Below are 17131 nucleotides of genomic sequence, written 5' to 3'. Positions count from 1 at the left end.
ATCTTACCCAGTTTGGTATCATTTCAACTTAATTTAACCCAAGGGGGTCACAAAACCTTTACAACTCCCTGGGGTCCCAGTCTGGGTTGTAACAGAGGGTTATGAGAATTATAATCACTTATATTTAGGCATCTGATGAATCAAACTAGTCAAGCAGTTCAGTCCTTGAAGCATGCTTTTAACAAACTAATCACAAGAAAACTGGAGTTGAATGCAGCAGTTTTATTGAAAAAGTCCACAGGTGTGTGCAATTCCTTTATTAAAATGTTTTCAAATACATTGGACAAGGAGCAATTGATGATCAAGAGTTATTCCTTTTTTATACATTTTTATTTCCAAAACTATACAAACATTGGAAAACCTTCATTTTCCTCCATTTAGCTATTAATAATTCTGTAATGATAAGTTATATATCTCCTTTTTCAATCTGCAAACTCACTTTCCTGGAGGTGACATTTTACATCTTTGACAATTAAAAAAAAGGTTGGTCATATTTACATGTGCTTAAGGTTGCATAATTGAGTGTCATACAGGTTCTGAAAACCAGTGGATAAATGGTTTTCAAGATTCACCCAGGTGGGTTGAAGGTTTTAGATACACATAAACTGCGTACGTGTGATTTAGTAGCCAAGACACCCTTTGTTCCCTTTTATCTTCAAGGCTATCTCTAAACTGTGTGCTAGTCATGATAAAGGTTTGTTCTAGTAAAGGTACTTACCGAGTGAAAAGCAGCATTGACAACAACTATTGCTGATCAAGGACATGAATGGGCAGAGAATTGTATGTGTGTATATAATACAAAATCTAATGTTTCAAAATGAACTTGAACCTCTTGTGTAAAATCAATGATTAGAATAAAAAATAGTTCCTGTACTGAATTAAAGACTAAAAAAAAACGCTACAAACACCTGTGTATGGAAAAAGTGGTGCTCAACATGGGAAAAGAACAATAGAAGCACATGGATTAAATTCGGAAGCTGATCTTGCAATGTGTAATTACTGGAAATTCAGTTGAAATATAACATTATCAGTGGAAAATGAAGGCTACAGCTGCAGCAGACACATACAGTATACTTTATGAGCTATTATATTGGCCATACAGATTTGTCTACATGTTGTTTATTTGAATCCTTAAGGCTTCTCTAATGTCTTACATGAAAGTGCTGTCTGCTTGGATCTTCCATGCATGAAGGAAAGGGGTAATTTTTCAAGGAAAATAAAATTTGTCCACATTTAAATTACAATAGCACATCCAGAGACACAAAATAAAAGAGAAAACTTTGTGGTACCTTTGTTTCATTTATTTTGGCCCCCAAAAGATGCATGCACTAGACTTTATGTACTACAAGGTATTGAAATATTTACAGCATTATACATGTGCTCTTAAAGGGATGGCAAAGGGAAAAGTCTATTTTTATCTTGGTGGGAGTAGAAGTTAATTTTCCTAGCTTAATAATACCTATTCAAAGTGAGAGATGACTCTTCCAAAAAGAAAAGCCCACAGAGAATAAAGCTATAGCATAATTATAGCCAATGTCAACAAACTGTACAGCACTTTACCTGGGAATCCTCCTCTTTCTCACTCCTGTTTGAAATAACAATACCAACTATTAAGTGATGTTGCCATGCTCCCCTTGCCCTGTCTTCTCTGTTTTTTGCTGTTCCAGCAGGTATAGCTGCATATTACCTGTTTATGTGATTTTTACTTCAAATTATTTCAGCATGTTGCATGGACATTTAATTCACAATAGTCTGATGGCAGTTTTTGGACAAATGATAAGATTGGTATTTACTGGGTTATGGCACTAAATAATTCAGACCACTATAAAGCGCATTATAAATACTTCAAGTGGACTTTAGAAACCATCTCTCTAAGTAATTCAGTGAGTAAGGCTCATGTCACTGATTTCCTTCTGCTTTTAAAGGTAAAGATATGATACCCAATACACTAGGTTAAACAAACAGAAGGCAGTTGGGAAGAAGATGCGGGCATAGGAGTCCATTTTGGCAATGCGGATATGTATTCTTCCATGCCTCCATGCTCCTGTTCGACAATCCTCAAAGCAGCAAAAAAAACTGGCACAGTCCTTGCCATCAAGACACTCATACCCATATTCTTCATCCCTTTCTTGGAGGTGTGTAGCATTGTTCATTTGAATAGTAGCTGATCGAGGCCGGATGTCAATTGTAGGTGCCTAAGGCAGAGTGGCAAAAAAAGAAAAAGATGGCAGGAAGGAGAGACTCTGTTATTATCATGAGACCAACAGGGAGATAGACACTAATGGTCAACATGTGAATGATGGTTCTGCATGGGGTACATGGGAAATTGCTGAGAAGTTCTAATGGTAATATTACCTTAAAACATATTAAAATCAGTTGCATCATACACTTTAACTTTACAGGAAAGCAGCACAAATCAATATAAAGTTAACAGCTGTGGACAATTTGCTTTAAAGCCAAGCTAAGTAAACATTAGAGGTTAAAGGAAACATTCATGAATATAATTAATGGTATTTTGAATTTCTTTTGTGTTTTATATTTTACATAGCTGCTTGATATCTGAATGCAATTTGTGTATTGCGTATGGAAGGAGCTGAAGTAATCAATTGGAAATGCAGGATTTTAATGTAGGGCTTGTTCATGTTGAGACAGGAGAAGATACATATACAGGAAAAATGCAAAAACGAGGTCTTTTGAATAAGCTTCAGAGAATCTCTAGAAGACTCTCCAATTGTTTGAATATATGCAGTTTACCATCTACTAATGTTCACCAACTGGAAGGTTCAACATATTCCAAATTTTATATAGTAGGTGAACTTATATATACATATATATTCTGAATGACTTGAACAAATTTAGCACTGAAAACATATTGAGCACTTAGTGAACATTAGGATGAGAGCCACTGAAATTCCCTGCTGATAGCTATTAGGGTAAAATAACAATTCCATTCCATAAGTATGTAAATTTCTTGTCTTTTATTTTATGTGGTTTCTTTTTTCCCCTGTTTTTTGTTTTGTTTTGTTTTTGACAAAATCTCTGCATTTCTGAGTGAAGACAATGTTTAGATGTGGAACATAGCTGGATATATTTGCTAATTTGCTAAGTGTCTGTTGATCCAGTGACAGCATTAAAAATATATATATGCGTCTTAAACCCTTTTAAAGCTCTGACTTCTTTGCATAAGGAACAACATTTGAGTCATTGATGATGACACTGAATTTTGTTCAGAAACAAAATTCATCAGAACAGATTTGTTTTTATAATTTGGAGTGAAATCAGAAAGGTTAAAATGTCAGGGTCAGAGTTGAGGGTGTATTGCAGGTTTCTGGTGTAGCTGGTGCTATTGGATCCCATGGCAAATTGAGAAAGAGAGGAGCAGAAATGTTTTAACATTTAACTCTCTTCATGTGAATTTAACTCTTCATGTGATCCAATAATGTTGGTAACTCTTGAATTAGGTAAGTTCAGAACCATAGTGAATCAGTATTTGGGCTGCTGAATCAACTTTACAAGTTGTTGAGAAATATGTAACCATTCTACTTAATTAGAAAGTTACCTTGAGTAGAATGCTTAGATGTCTCATTAAAAAAAACCCCAACAAAACACCACTCTCATATAAGCTCTAATAGTGAAATTCAGCACTCGCATGCAGTGAATTTCCATTCCAAAAAGCATTATACCTTGAAGGAAAACATCCGAAGAAGCTTTCATTTTGTAGACAGAAAAGAGAGTCAGAGGGTTTTGTTTTAAATTAACGAAAGGAAAGAAAGAAAGAAAGAGACAAAAATAATGTAAATTAAAAATATGTTTCTAAAACATAGTAAGTCAAAAAGAACTAAATTTATAGAAAGGTTGGGATAATAGCAATTTAAACAAGTATCTGGAATATAACGCCCCCACATTTTTGACTTGTCACTGTCTTGTAACTACATCTGGGCCAAAGACATAAGACACCAAACTCCATTTAGGTCTTTTCACATTCCCAGGGGATTCCAATCTCTTATGTTGAACTGTTTTGAAAGAGACCATTCACAGTTTATAAAAACACTTTTTAGAAAATATCTTTTTTACCTGCAGGTGGATCCTGAACACTCTACTTCTAACTTTTTTAGAGTATGTGATTAGGATCCAGGCAATCATTAGTATCTTCCCACATGCTCACAGATAAGTAATGTAAAGAACAAGTAATCTGCCCTTATATGGACATCTCTGAGGTAGTTAATCTTTGCTGCTTGAACTGACTGTGAAAGACATATATGCACCCAGACAGCCTTTTATTTTGGCCGAAAACTGTCCAGGACGCATCACCTTCTAGAAGTGCCCCTTTTTTTCTTTTGAACAAAAGAGAGGCCTATGGTCAAATCCAACTTTAACATACCTAAAGTTAGCTGAGGATTCTTCCTGTACAGTCTTCTGGGTGTTTTTCTGTGTGTTTATCCACTACAGAGTACATTTATTTTATCTGGGTGGGTTATTTTTTTCTGGGTGGGTTATATTTTTGTTTGTTGTGTTTTGTTTTGTTGTTTTTTTTTTTTTTTTTTTTTTATTCTACTTCACAACAGCCTTTAAAATTGAAGTAATACCAATAACGTGTAATAAAAGGTTCTTTAATGATTAGTTTTTCTATATTCCTTTTGTGCTCTATGTTATATCTAAAGAAGAATATTTTCAAAAGTCCTTGTAGATTTTAGCAGAGCAAATTCAAGTGACTTCATTGTTTCCTAGATGCCTGAAATGGATTTGAAAATACTCTCTATTAATGTTAAAACACTTGTTCTTCACATTTTTCACAGGCATATTTGGGGTTTTTTTTGCAGACAATTAGGCTACTTTCCCCTCTAGGATTTTATACTAACTCTTTTCACCTCCGAGATTCTGGACAGACTTTTCAGCTCAGTTGCAAAAGGTAAGGAGAAATGTGTCCTGGGCAAAATAAGCAACAATCTTTTTTACTCTCTGTACAAAACCCCAAAACACTACTGAGGGTATTTCCAGGATTTTGAAATTGTGGTTATTATAGACATTTTTTATTATTGTGTAGCATGCATCCATAAGTAACATTGCAAACTGCTAGCCAAATCACTTTCTAATACAGAGAAGTAGATAAAGGAGGTAAGAGATGTAAGAAAAAGAAGACAAGGAAACAATGAAAAGGAAACAGATGCTTAAGGGGAAATTAGGAAAAGCACAGTCCATAGTTTGAATGTAAAAGCTTAACTGTAGTCGTGATTATAAGAAAACCAGTCATGTCAATAATACAGACATAAGTTAATGGCAGAGAATATTGCTAAAGCTAAAATATAAAACTGATAGTTCTTCTATAAAGGTCACAGCAAGGGGTCTGTCTATAACATGAATAATGGTTTTAGTGATAGCTGTGATTTGAAGAACACTTTGGTTAAAAGGATCCTTATTCTAAGAAATTAGTTTCTCTGGCATCTAGAGACCCATAATATATGAGCTTTTAATTCTCAAGGTGAATGAAATGTTTGCATTCCTATTAATACAAAGGAAGAGTATATGTGTAATAGCAGAGTCTGAAAAGGTAGTGCAAATATGAAGGGATTTAAATGCTCTTTCAAAAAACGTAATTGAATTTTAGACCTTGCTGGTAAAAAGATACATACTGGATTTTTCTTCTTTTTGTCTTTATCCTTGCTTGGCTTTCTGTTGCTGACAAAGTAGTGCAAAGTTCCATATTCCACCAGTGCAGAGAAAACAAAAATAAAGCAGACTGACACAAAAAGATCCATTGCTGTCACATAGGAGACTTTGGGAAGAGATTTACGAGCAATTGTACTTAATGTGGTCATTGTCAGGACAGTTGTAATACCTGGTAGATAGACAGAAAGCAACAGAATTATTATTTCTTCAAGTAACAAACTGATTTTGCCAGTTATCTCTCTCTGACTGGTTTGGAAGTATGCCTGGAGTTCAAACATATAGCAAAGGTGTCAAACAGCACATCCCAGCAGTAAAATGTGGATTCAGTGAGAACTTCAAGAATTAACATGGGGTATGTAACATTTTTGCATGGTGACTGTAAGTGCTGCTCTGCAGAATACTTTGGTTAGATGGATTCTTATTCTAAGATATGTAATGTAGTTTTTTAGTTTTGTAGTTTACCTCCAGGAAGCCTTTCTTTATTTTTAATTGAAAAATTTAGTTTGAGGGTTTGTGTGCATAAACCCTTAAACAGAGCTAGAGAGAAGAGAACTTGTATCAGAGTGAGAAAATCATGGTGGAGAATAAAAACTGCTTTACTCCATTCTTCAACCTAACCTCAAGACCAATCTCAAACTTTTTGTGCTGGTGGGATAAGTTTTGCCTATATTTTTTTGCAGGGTAATAATAACAGTATCAGTAAGAAACACACTTGCAGCCCTTTATATGAGGTAGAAATTAGTGAAAATTCTTAAGAAAACATGTAATGCAACAGGAGCTTCAGGACAAAATACGTGTCGATTTGTATGTGTGCTACATAAAGAAATAAAACTCTCCTTTCTCTTGCCTACATGTACTCTAGTTGTATGCAAAAGATGCTAGCCCCACACAAATTATCTGCTGCTTGTTATTTAAGTGATTTCTTGCATACAAAACTGGGACAGTCTCTCATGGCTCCTTATGACTATAGCACTGTGAGGTCAGATTTCTCTCTGCCACAGCAGTATCTCATCTGGACTTCATAAGTGATTGCAGTCTATAACTGAGGAGTACTATAACAATCCTCTCAGTCCCTTCTCCTTTCAGAAGATTATTCCCTGTACTATGATGCGAAGAACATTAAAAATGCATCAGAACAGTTAAAATCCATCACATTTTATATGACAGATACCACACCACTGATTTTACCTCCTCAGCGGTACAAACAGACTAATTCTTAACAGAGGGACCAGACTGTTCTGTATAACTAAGTAAAATTTAAAATAAAAGCTGAAGGCCTTTATTAATTTTATACTTCTTTAAAGCAGATTTTATAACCTCTTCTTAGAGAGGATGTGAAAAAGGCAATGAAACACTTAAAACTTTCTTTCATGGGGGCCACTGGTCCTCTGTTCCTGTGTTTCTTTCAAGTTGGTTTTGGAATGAAAATGCTGTCCCTCAGTTTGCACTCCAGTGCTCTGTGCTATAATTCTGTGAAGAAATGGAAATGCAGAAGGAAAAATTAAATGATTCTCACTTGTGTGGATTTAATGCAGAAGTAGAAAATGTATTTAACTTTGTCTAGTTGAATGTTTCTACTCTGCTAATTCTTACAGCTAGAGCTGCTTTGCATAAGCCAGATTAATTTGGTCTCTTAGTTTACTTGTGAAACAGTTTCTAAATGTGTAGAAATTGCTAATTCTGATTAATTGCATGTTACGTTTTCATGTATAGGATTTTAGATACCAAGAAATTCAGTTGATTTTGTGGCCTGACGGGTACATTTGATCGTTGGTCCCTGAAATATAAGTCAGGGTACTACATTCTCTTCTTTTTACCATTATGGCACACAGACAGCCAGAAAGGTTGATTTCTTCTTGGTAATTATTTAATTTGTATTGCTAGTCGCCATGTTATGGAAGTAGAACAAATAAAATTAATGCATCCCTGCCTCTAGTCCAGCAATGATCCCCATCCTCTTGGTGTTTATGAAAAGTACTGCTGTTGTCAGAAATGATGCAAGTTTTTACTGTAGACAATCTACAATACTCAGGCTTAGGATCTGACAGTAAAATGGAACAGATGTAAATATGGTTTAGGTTGTGTTATCCCTTGGAAATGACTACAACCCCCTAAATGAGGAGAGCTCATGTGAAATTGTTTCTCCTTTTACATTTACAAACTGGTGATGTGCAGAGGTGACAATTAAACATCATAATGCTTGAATAAAAGCAGGAAGAAGAAACAACATACCCAGTGATGTTCTGGCTGGAACTGCATCCTTATTAATCCAGAAAGAGACCCAGGACAACACAACAATAAGTGTGCAGGGAATGTAGGTCTGAATAGTGAAATAACCCATTCTCCTGCTCAGGTTAAAGTAAACAGACATGACTACATAGTCTCCTGTAAAATAAAAGCATACTGAGATAGAATAATATGCTAAAAACCCAACATAGAATTTCTATGTAATAGCTAAGATTTTCCTATTCTATGTCTGGGGGTATAAATATGAAATTCATTCACCATGTATACCAACAGCAAACACATGCTTACCTTTTCAACACTGGTATAGCTCAAGAACATAGTGTGGATTTTCCATAAAGAAATAAAACTCTCTTAGGTAACTTGTACTTTAAGATTTCAAGGGTAACCTCCCTTGCATAGCACAGCAAGTTTCTTTCTACCCGAGTCATTCCTCATAACTTGCAGATGCCTGGTACAGTCCTTTTACAGCAATGGAGTGAGTGATGGTGGTCCAGCAAACCTCTAGTCACCATGCTGTCCCTGTTAGCATGCTCTCAATGCATGCTTTCAGATGTACTTTGTAATTTATTCATGTTCTCAACTATTCTTCAGGGCTATGCTGTGTCAATAATTAATTTTTTATTCGCCTGCACATCTGTTGTATTATCTTCTCTAAAAGGATTTGAATCCACATGTCCTAAGTGCCCAGAAAAGCCAGGCTATATGTTACTCTGGTGTGCATAGCACATCATTCCCATTCAGTAGTTTCGTGATTCTTTTTCCAGGTTTTTCCCCTCTCAAACTATTAAGTAAATTCCATCTGGATTCAAGAATATGGCAAAGCTTCAGTTTTTGATGTATTTTTTCTAAACTAAAAAAAACCTAGTTCTCATCTTTACTTCAGATTACATCACTCCTGGGAAATCTTGATTGCAAAAGAACTACAGAACCCCAGGCTACAGAAGACTTCATTGAAATTCCATGAAAGGCAGTCCAGAGAAGTCTCAAATTGAAACAGAATAGGATTTGCAAATTTAGTGTGAGATAGTTTTCCAGCATTATAAAAGAGACTCTGTGGCTAATGTGTATTCTGCTTAGATCAGTACTTTTAGTTAACATTGTGTTCTCTGTTTTCAGGCATAATTAAAATTTTAATTTCCCCCAGAATAATCCCTTTGAACCTGGTCACAGAAGAAACTTCAGAGATCATTTTTTAGCTGGTGCTTCTTTGTTATTTTATTTTTTTTTTTAAATGTAAATATCTATATACCAGGGATTAACTAGTTTTAATTTAATTATGTTATAATTAAACCAAGAACTTAAAAAACAAGTTACATATGTGTGATTTACAAGGGGATATGGCTGAATATGAGCAACCACTTTTAATAACTATAATCTTATTATCCCCTAAATTCACAGATAAATTTGCATTATATATGTATGTTCTTCATATACCAAAAAAAACCAAACCAAAAAAACATCATAAAAACCACCACTGATTGGGAACACTGTAAAACTGAAGCCGTAAAATTACAGCATGACTCATTTTTCATCTCTCTGGATCATGTATAACTTCCTGAGAAGTGATTATTTTGTCAATTTGGGGAATTAACTTTTTTATTCATTCACCTTTGTATATGCTATTAATAGCATTGGTATTTCAAAATTGGGATTCTTGTCCTGCTATACTATGGTAGAGATTACTTTAAGTGGTAGCTGTATTACTTCCATGCAAACAGTTTTAAGGAAAAGGCTGTTTGCATACTCAGTGTTTTAATGAGATAAAAAATTACCAGAAGAAAGAGGTGAAATATAAACCCAAATATATATGAGAATGTAAAAAGGCACAAAAAATTAGCTCACAATTGAAATTTAAAAATCAGATGTTTTATTTCTGTTATTTATTGCTTCTTTTTCTGAAGCTGCAACTGCTATAGACATTTTTGGAGTAGCTGAACAGATCTATCAGATCCTAGTTAACTACTTTCTCTATATTTTTTGTCCTGTACTTGGACAGGTCTTTATGCCCAACTGTTTTGGTAATTCTAGCACTCTTGTCTTGTATGATCTTTGAGTTAAAAGAACAGAAAATATGAGAATCTAGTACACAAGCCAGTACTTTCTTGCAGGTTTAGAGTCAAACCCAAAACTCAATACTTATGCTAAGAAAACAAATAGGTAAATCCTGAAAAAGTATTTTTTTTGTACAGTAAGCTATTAAAAGAATATATTTACAATATTTTATACATTATTTTAAAATAAAATGTTTTTTTCTCCAAACTGTAATGCATAAGAGCTTTTAAAATGTTAACTAACTTGTAAAAGCCTCTGTCCATTCAGCAGCAATGAAACATTACTCTGAATTCTCTGTCATCTTAGAGGTGCGCTTCAGAGGACAATCCATTCCCATAGAGCAACAGCAGTGTCCCATCACAGAGCATTTGCTACACAAACTGGAGGCACTTCAGGGGAAAGTATTTTATATGTAATTGAACATAATTCCATCTGTTTTTTTTTTTTTTTTTTTAATAATACTGGATTTCTTAATCAGTTATGTTTAGAAATAGCATATCTCTGCTAACATGTTCCAAAGAGTTAAGAAGTGATGTAATTGTTCTAGATTTTATTCAGCCCTTGCAAATGTTATTTTACCTTCCTTTATGTAAAGGCTTTCTTTCCTGATGGTTATATGGGTAAAAAAATCCAAAACACTCCAGAATGATATCCAAAGGAAACACTGTATCAGCTCCTGATATTTCTAGACAATGTCCACAGTATTATTCTGGCAGATCTTATTCCTCATGTCTTGTAGAAATCAAAATATTTTACTGAAAGTTCAAGGAAATAAGAGACCATAAATACTTTATATGGTCTTTAAGGTTTCCACTAATAAAGTTAAATCAGAAGAAGTAAAAACTTCAGTCTCAACTATAACTTCCAGGCAGTGTGGAGTTGACCAGACTGAAGAATCAATCAAGGAAGCTTAAACTATTTTAAAATTACATGTTACTTTCTAATCTGAAAGCCTGCTAGTGTTGCAGACACTGTTTCATTGTGGAGTAAATTCCACTATTTCAGAGACTCTTACTAAAGAAAGGAATAATGTTAATACCACAGAGAGGTATTCTGTTTATTCTTTATCTCGCCTGGTTGAGATTTTGGGAAGTGGGGTGTCCTGATAATTTTTTTCCAAGGTAAGAGTGAGAATAACAAATATGAGTAAGGGAATACCAAGACACGGCAAACCAATAATTCTGTAATGTATTGAATATCTCTTCCAGCCTTGAAGTAATATGAACAATTCTAAGTAAAGCATTAAGAAAAACAGAACTAAGTGGTGGGATGCTCCAGAGTAGTATCTTGCTGGTATTGCCCAGTTTATGTAAGTGGTGTTGGAATGATGTAACAGCAGATCTTCTGAGATTTTGAATAAGTACTCTGAGCATACACATTAATGCAAGACCAAAGATGTGCAATTTAAGACCTAGTATCAATTGTCATAACACATACATCCAAAATGTAAAATGCATTAAATCCTCTGTGGGACATGCTCTTGACAGTACTTTCCTTTAGTCACACCTTTCATGATGGAATCTTGCCACAGGCATGTTTGTATCCACAGTTTTTGTTTGTTTGTTGGGTTTTTGTTTGTTTGTTTGTTTGTTTTACTCTATTCATGGACTTCTCTGCTGTTCAGCTGGGATCAGTTTAAATACTTCCTGTTATTTTCAGATTATGTCTGTGCCTGAGGTGATTTTTCACTCCTGGTGTGATGCCTTCATGAAGCTGTCAAACTAAGACATTATTTTAGTAAAAAATGGCCAGACTTGATCCTTAGCACAGTGTCATTCATTAGCCCTCACTTGGCAAATTGATAATCTTTTCATTATTACTTCATCGTCTTTCCCTGAGCTCTGGCTCTTGTTTACCCAGTGTTGTCTATTGCATCAAGAAAGCTTCTCAGACTGCCAGATTGCTCTTTGGAGGGTTTAATATACTTTTGGATTTTTCCAGAAATGAATGATAATGAAACCTGGCAGTATCTTTGTGAGACAACATACTTAAATACTTAACATTTGGCACCCTAACTAGAAGATTTTGTATTACTTAGCCTTTCATCAGAGATGTTACAGTCCTGCCACCCATTCTAAGGTGTATATATAACTATTACCTGTGTCTAGAAAATAATATCTAGATAATTTTCAACTTTAAAGAAATAAAAAATTTTCCAGGGAAAATCAATCTTATTACATTGAAAAATGTAATAAGTCATCCTCATCTCTCTCTCTGTATGAATAAATGTATTTCTCATATTCCTCTGTATTCACCTATGTTTGTATATATAGATAGATATACATAGTCTTCTTCATCTGAAGATAGGATAACCAGTTAACGAGTTTCTTCAGTGACATGTATTTAAACCAGAATGCAGTCCTTCAGGAAAATGCTATCCAGGTCATGTTTATCCTCGTGTATAAATATTCATATAATGTTTTCTACTAAATGCATATTCCTGCCAATTAGGTTTGGAGGATCATGAGATGCAGGGCGGGGTTCTGACTTGAGCCACAGGATCATCATACTGCTACTCTGAAAGGAAAGTTGAAGATTTCTCTTGGTGGAAATAATCCCTGCTGCACATAGAGAAAGTGCATGGGCCTTAAGTCACTTCTAGAGTAGGAGATATTTTGAAAAGGAGATGTGTGCCGTCCTAATTTGCACAGTCTCAAAGCTATGCGAACTTTGAAAAGCTCTTCCTACCATACATTTGAGTGATATAGTAGTTTGAATGCCAGGATTCAGGCTCTACTAGACAGTAGGGGAAGAGAATTCCTGATTTGAGGAACCATCTGTGCATACATCCTGGCCCAAGTCCCAGAGGTTCAATAGAAGGAATTAGTTTGCCAGGAAGCATAGCCAGGGGGAATGTATGCTGTACTTAACTGATTTAATCAGCACAGTGGGTGTGATCCTTCATTGCTTCCTGGTTGTGGAATCATTTATACCTGTGCGAAGTGAATGGGAAATTATACCCATTAGGACTCTCTTTATGCATGTTTAAGTGACTGTGCAAAGTGTAAGGTACTGGGGAAACAAGCCTCTAATTTGTACTCAGAAGTGATTTGGAAGCTAGTACAAATGTTAGAGAAAAGAACAGCTTTCTAACATCACAGGAAATTAGTGTCTTAATTATAGTTCAGGTAGCAACACTTACAGCTGAGATTGTCTCACACTTACTATTATAAGATTCTGTTTTCTGTTGTTTAAAACACTGCTAGTTTTAAATTATTAGAAGAACTGCAGAAGAGCTCCAAAAACTATATGTTGGCCACCCGGCCAAGTTATTTGCATGCATCATTTCAGTTCATTCTCATAGATCATTTTAGACTGGAGAAAATTCAGTGCTTCATTTCTGTTAAATATATGGAGTTTTGAACAGGTAAAATCAGTTAGGTGAAGGGCTGGCCTTTTTACATGTTGGCATTTCTGTGAAAATCTGTCATGGCTAAATTGAAAGTTTTGGAAAACAACTAATGTGTGCATAGACATAAGAAGTTTTTTGAGTTTACAAGAAGGCTTTGTTCTGATTAACCCTGTGCTATCTCTATTTCTTACAAAGCTACACACCACTGAAAAACAGATGGATGGTAGAGGTGGGTCTGTTCTTCTCAAACTTTATTTGTTTAATTATAGGGTCCACTACCTAAAATATCCAGAATTTCTCTGTGTGCTGAAAGTATAGAGCACATGAGCTCCTCACCTCATGCTGACTCCATGGTGTCAGGGAGCTTCATAATGGAGCTCTTCTTTCCCAGGAACTGAATGTGTTCTATCCCAGGGTCTGAACAGGATTTTCCTTGAGTATTTGGTTATCTTAAATATTTTTGTCAGTGTTTAGCAAAAGTGTATATTAGTAATTCTGAAAATGTTTATAATTTAGTGCTTTTTATGCCTAAAATGTAAAAATATGTGGATAAAATAAATTATATAGGAGAATATTGATGATGAATCAATAACTGGCAGAAAAAGCTTACCAAGTATCTTTAGTATATCTTTCTAAAACTTGAAGTTTTCCTCTACAAGATGGATTTGTGAAAAAAAAAAAAAAAAAAAAAAAAAAAGACAGGAGAAGAGTAATGTATGAGCCAAACTCTCCCAAAATTTCAGGCCTTCATTTGTTCCTTAAGGACTGATCAAATGACTAGCAACTAGGTTTCATGTAGGTCACTGTTTAAATGTTAACTAATAGGCATAATTTTCTTAGCACAGCCAATAGCAGCCACATGGTTCATACAGACCCAGACATGCACCAGCTGGCCAGATTTCCAATGGGTTTTTCTCTACTAATTTTACACAGAAACCACACAGATAAGAGCAAGACCTTTAAAAAGATTTGTTTAGAGAACCATGTGAAAATATAGATAGGAATGGAACCTTTTCTCAAAAATAACTCATATAAACAAGTACACAAATAAATGTCTTGTTTTTATATGGGAAACCATATCCAGTTCATCTTTCTGGATGGAGTATACATAGGAATAAAACAAAAAAAAAAATCGTGCCACAGGAGGGCACTGTCACCTCAGAATAGAAATGAGAAATGATGGAAAGTCTGCCAGTGGAAAACTGAACCTTAAAAATTTCTAATGATTTTCCTCACTGAGTGTTTATACAAATACTCAAATGACATAACTGACTTCTATGGCTCTGTTAATAGAGGAGCACTTGTAAGAATTAAACCAACTCTTGTATGATAGAAATATTACCAAAGTAACATCACTTTTGTGCTACAAGTAATGAGTATAAACTGCATAAATTGGTAATGAAGAGCAACTGTGGCAGCAGAATTTATCTTCCTTTCCTCATAAATAACTAACAGATACATCCTTGTTCTCTCTCTGTTTTACTGTTAACATGGCCAACAGTCTCATTTTCTGTTAGGCAGAAATCACAGCTAGCACTGGTTTTTTTGTTGTTGTTTTTTTGGTTTGTTGTTTGTTTGTTTTTAAAGAACAAACAGGTAAATAATAGTTTAATGGAAAAGATATGTTTACTTGATGTTAGTCATGGTACATGGAAATACCATTAAAATAGTAATATATGATTTCTATAAATACCTCCTTTAAGTTAGGACCTTTGTTGTAAATTCATTGTTCTCAGTACTCTAAGTAAACTCTCTGACTTTATTGTATTTAAAGAAAAAAACAAACAAACAAACAAACAAACAAAAAGGACACTCACGATGAATTTGAAAAAAAAAATGCTTTTAAAAACATCTAAAATATTTTAACAAAACTGAAAGACTTTAATCTTTGACCAGTTTTTTCATGATGTACCCACACATAAAATAAGATGATTCCAGACACCCAGAGGGTTTACTGGCTAAACTGCAATATTCAGATTTCTAGAACATGTGAGAAACATCTGTTATTTTTCTAGAGGTAGCATTACTGCATCTTGCTATGTATTATTTCTGGGCAGGAGCTATGTACCCAAATCCTACCAGATGAACTTCTAATTCTCTCTAGCTCTTAAAATGCCAACCTACTAGACCAGTACTGACTACAAAAAATAATAGCAAAAGGGACCATAAAGGATTCTAAAGGCAACCTTCTTTAAAAAAGAGTCAGGCTTGGTGTCTTTTTTATACAGATATTCTGCAATAATAAATAATAACTACTTGTTAAGTGAGTGGGGCATTGCCTGTAAAACAACCAATTTCCTTCACATTGTGTGCCCTTCCTCCATTTCTGTCACACTGGAGGGCATCAGGCTTACTCAAAGCTGCCAAAAGTAGAGAAAACAATTTAAAAAAAAAAAAAAATGTAAAATATCAACAAAGCTTTTTCTCTTTTATGGCAAAACAGGCGATGGTACCAGAGCTCTGGCGTATGCTCTGCTCAGCAGTGGCTGGATGCAGATTACTGCCCCCAAGAAAGGCAGGAAAAGGGGTGAATGGGAGACCAGAGCCAGACCTCTCGCTCCCAAATCAGGCCAATGTCAGGCTGTGGACTACATTGTACAGTGTGTCTCTAATCGAGGATGAAAAATCATGTAAATAGTTTAAGATTGATGTATTTGTTCTGATACATCTTCATTTGGCTTTTTTCCCCATCTCTTTCCTTGCCTTGACAGGGTCTATATTTGGAATTCTGCTGGTACTTATTGTCTTGGTGAGGGTACTGAGTCAGCCTGAAAATTAGGTTCATTGAGATGTCTTGCACTGTTATGGTGGTATGAAGAAAACATAATGTTTTTTCTAGACCCACAATTTTCTATGAAGATTCATATTTAACCTATTCAAGTTATTCTCTCGTAGAAAATCTAAGCTGGCCTATTTTTGATGCTTTTCTCTTCTTCAAACAGATCAGAAAGTTCTTAAGTCTGTCTAGTTCAGTACTAAGGAAACAATATTCTAAAACTGGTCATTTATCAATGAAGAGATGATATTAGCTGATCCAGTGGAATATGTTTTTACATATATCACAGGAAAATAATTTCAGCTGAAGTATTTGATCACTGGGCACAAGAGTGAATTTACATAAAAATGGAACTGAAATTTGATCACAGTGCTGATCATAAACTGATATTCATGAGATTTATTGGTGTCCACAGCCAGAACTAAAAAGTCTGGGGAAAAGGCAAAATCAGAAAGAACACTGTTACCTAGATATCTGACCATGAGAACTTCTCATTATCTCTTCCTTTGACAAATGTCCTTTTCATTGTTTCTGTCCTTCACAGTTCTTTGTTCTTTCATTGACTCATTTTTAGACTGTGTAAGGGTCAGACAGTTTCAAAAAATAATCAAGTCTCTTCCTTTTAAAAAATGCTAGACAACCTCTTTCACTCTGAGGTTTAGCAGCAAAATATCACTATTGTGTCATAGGGAAATCATGATGTGAAATAAAATAAAGTGAATGTTTAGCCTTCAGAGCAAAGAAAGAAAGAAAGTCTGCCGTGGCATTGTAGCGATTTGCTTGCAACAGACTTGAAGCACTGGAAAGCTGTGCCATTCTCTACCTGACTGTTGGCACTCTTTCTGTCTGGGCATTACATAAAGAATGGGGTGATTCATGGTTATTGCTGATAGAGCACAGCAACTGTAGTAAGGGATTTCACCCCAATTCTAACTATCCTTCTCTAAGCCATGATTATAGCTTGATTATGTAATGAGGTAAAACAATATTAAGGCTTTGGCAAAACTTGCACTATTTTCCATTTGTATAAGATATCA

At 34.9% G+C, this 17131-nt stretch overlaps 1 protein-coding gene across 5 annotated transcripts in view; it reads right to left on the bottom strand.

The window, feature by feature from the left end:
• Positions 1–202: 202 nt before the first annotated feature.
• The window catches only part of GABRG2 (gamma-aminobutyric acid type A receptor subunit gamma2), a 71291-nt gene continuing 54362 nt past the window's right edge, over positions 203–17131 (bottom strand). For 3 of the 5 annotated variants that reach the window (XM_042790294.1, XM_033006081.2, XM_033006090.2), the window contains exons 7-10: positions 7900–8052; positions 5631–5836; positions 3684–3707; positions 203–2195 (exon numbers count right to left, since the gene is read on the bottom strand). In XM_042790294.1, the coding sequence (XP_042646228.1) occupies positions 1920–2195; positions 3684–3707; positions 5631–5836; positions 7900–8052 (659 nt within the window). In that variant the 3' untranslated portion in view covers positions 203–1919. The remainder of the gene's footprint in view (positions 2196–3683; positions 3708–5630; positions 5837–7899; positions 8053–17131) is intronic. The other 2 variants (XM_042790296.1, XM_042790297.1) reach the window with 2 other exon arrangements.

The sequence above is a fragment of the Tyto alba genome, unplaced genomic scaffold (assembly GCF_018691265.1).
Source record: "Tyto alba isolate M040663 unplaced genomic scaffold, T.alba_DEE_v4.0 Super-Scaffold_17, whole genome shotgun sequence".
In the NCBI taxonomy this organism is placed as follows: domain Eukaryota; kingdom Metazoa; phylum Chordata; class Aves; order Strigiformes; family Tytonidae; genus Tyto; species Tyto alba.
The sequence above is the reverse complement of the archived record's forward strand: the minus strand, read 5'-3'. Positions and strand labels throughout refer to the sequence as shown.